This window comes from Amphimedon queenslandica, unplaced genomic scaffold, assembly GCF_000090795.2.
Source record: "Amphimedon queenslandica unplaced genomic scaffold, v1.1 AMPQUscaffold_10825, whole genome shotgun sequence".
NCBI classification, from domain to species: Eukaryota; Metazoa; Porifera; class Demospongiae; order Haplosclerida; family Niphatidae; genus Amphimedon; species Amphimedon queenslandica.
Window position 1 is genome coordinate 5,525 of NW_003548927.1, and position 2,171 is coordinate 7,695.

The 2,171-nt window shown below is 37.9% G+C and overlaps 1 protein-coding gene across 1 annotated transcript; it reads left to right on the forward strand.

The window, feature by feature from the left end:
• Positions 1 to 1,563: 1,563 nt before the first annotated feature.
• LOC105315335 (tRNA modification GTPase MnmE-like) lies at positions 1,564 to 2,100 on the forward strand (the record flags this gene model as incomplete). The annotated part of the gene is made up of 1 exon (XM_011409945.1): positions 1,564 to 2,100. A coding segment is annotated over exon 1 (537 nt), but the record flags the coding sequence as incomplete, so codon positions are not given.
• Between the last annotated feature and the right edge of the window lie 71 nt (positions 2,101 to 2,171).

The window sequence follows — 2,171 nt, forward strand, 5'->3', positions numbered from 1 at the left end:
ACATCTTGGATGGTGGTACCTGAATCCACTGCTTGAGAAGACATAACTTGCACCAACAGCATTTAAAAAGTCATAACGATTAGCTTTGCTATTATAAGCACCATGATGACTCAGCCTGTAGATGTGAGAACGAAGACTATCTTTTACTCCCTTTAGCTTGAGAAAGTTTTTCATTTCTTTCTGAGGTAGTTCAAAGTCCCCAGCGATTAGTATAGACCTACCAGCATAAGTTATCTTGGCAATGAGAGAATCAGCATTGTTAGCTCTATGACCAGTACACTTTCCAACAGCAGAAGCAACAAAAAATAGTGTGACACCAAATTTAGGTTTATAACGAGGACAAAGGTCAAGTTTCTTTGAACACTGCTTAATACTCATGCAGCGTGGTATTTCCTTATGGTTGGTATATTCCTTGGATATATGTTTGGTATAATGCTTGTTCCACTCACAGGAATGATAAATAGGAACTTTCTTATTGTTATAAAAGTTCAATATACCATTCATGTATTTGAGGTGGTCAGCATCAGAGTGGGTAAGGACTGCAAGACGAAGTTCAGTCCCTTTAAGAAAGTCCTCAATGTCCTTTCCTTTCATACCTAGCTTCTCTGTACTGGACCCAGCATCAATAATAGTGACTGTTCCTTTAGGAGGATCACCTTGACCTCTAGGACACTGTATCACAGTACAGTCTCCCTGACCCACTGGTAGGGCGTAGATGTGAAGCTCATCATCAGCATCAGGTATTGGCTCTATTGAAACTGTTACTTTGAGCAACAAAGAAAGAATGATGATGGAATTCTGCATTACCAAAAGAGAAGAAACGAGAGAGAGAGAGGGAGAGGGAGGATCACTGCAGTAAAGACTGGTTGATATTCTTTCCTATAAGACAGTGTAGTATCAGGTTCCATACAGCACCTGATTCATGAGGTACCTCCCTTTACCTCTTCACTTCCTATTATCACATTATACTCATTCCTTATATTTTATTAACCATCACCTTCTTCATTCCTCATATTCTGTTACTAATTCCTCCACACACACTCACTATACAAGAGGAAACCATACATTGTATACATTGAATGTATGAAACATACATTGTTCACCTTATTCAAGTTGAACTGTCAGTATAAGTCCTTATAACATTGCTATACCTGCTTGCTCTGAATAAGGTCATTAGGGACATCAATACAAAGATATGTAACCTGGTGAACCAACACTAGCCAATAGATTGTTGGGTAGGAAGGTAGCATAGACTGGGAGGGGGAGGTACATGTGCATCAGTTACTTGTGCATGAGGTTGAAGGATATAAAGGAGATGATTGGTAACCTATACACTCATGACAATAGAATCTAATGCTAATGCAACATAAACTATAATATACTAATACACTATAGAGCTATATCAGCATAATTATTACAAGAATGTACTCTTGATAATAGATACAATGTAGGTCAGATAATAATAGCAAATTAACACAACATTGGAGTAACTATCAAATAACTGATAACAAGAAATGAACTGATACGACACTGTGGCAATCCCCTTTACCATTATCTGGTAAAATGGCAACCTCTGAGGGCCCTACTGAAGTCAATACTTCTATTCAATCAGATGAACAAGATACTGAACAGGGACCTACTGAAATCAGTGCTTCTATTCAAGAAGTTAAAGAAGACAACCTTGATTTTAACGAATCACAAGAGAAGAAAACAGAAGCAGCAAAAAAAAGATTGAGCCAAAGAAGAGAGCCAGTCAATATGTTAGTGATTGGTCCAACTGGAGCTGGTAAATCAACACTCATCAATGCTTTACTGGGAGACACTGTAGCAGAAGTTGGTCATGGAGCAGGATCAGTTCAGTCTGAAGTTAAAGTGCATGAAGGAGAACATGAAGGAATACAGTTAAAGGTCTACGATACTACTGGGTTCAGTGATACAAGAGGGAAGAGTGGCAATAGCATTGTCAAAGAGATTGCTGAAGCTAAAAAGTTTGATCTGATACTGATCTGTATCAGAATGGATAGCAGAGCAGATGAAAAAGTTAAAGATATGTTCAGAGTTCTTGCAGCTAACATAAAAAAGGAAATGTGGGATAGATCAGTAATTGTACTGACATTTGCAAATGCATTCCTTCAGCTAAAAAATATTAAGAAAGAACTCAACAAAGAAGA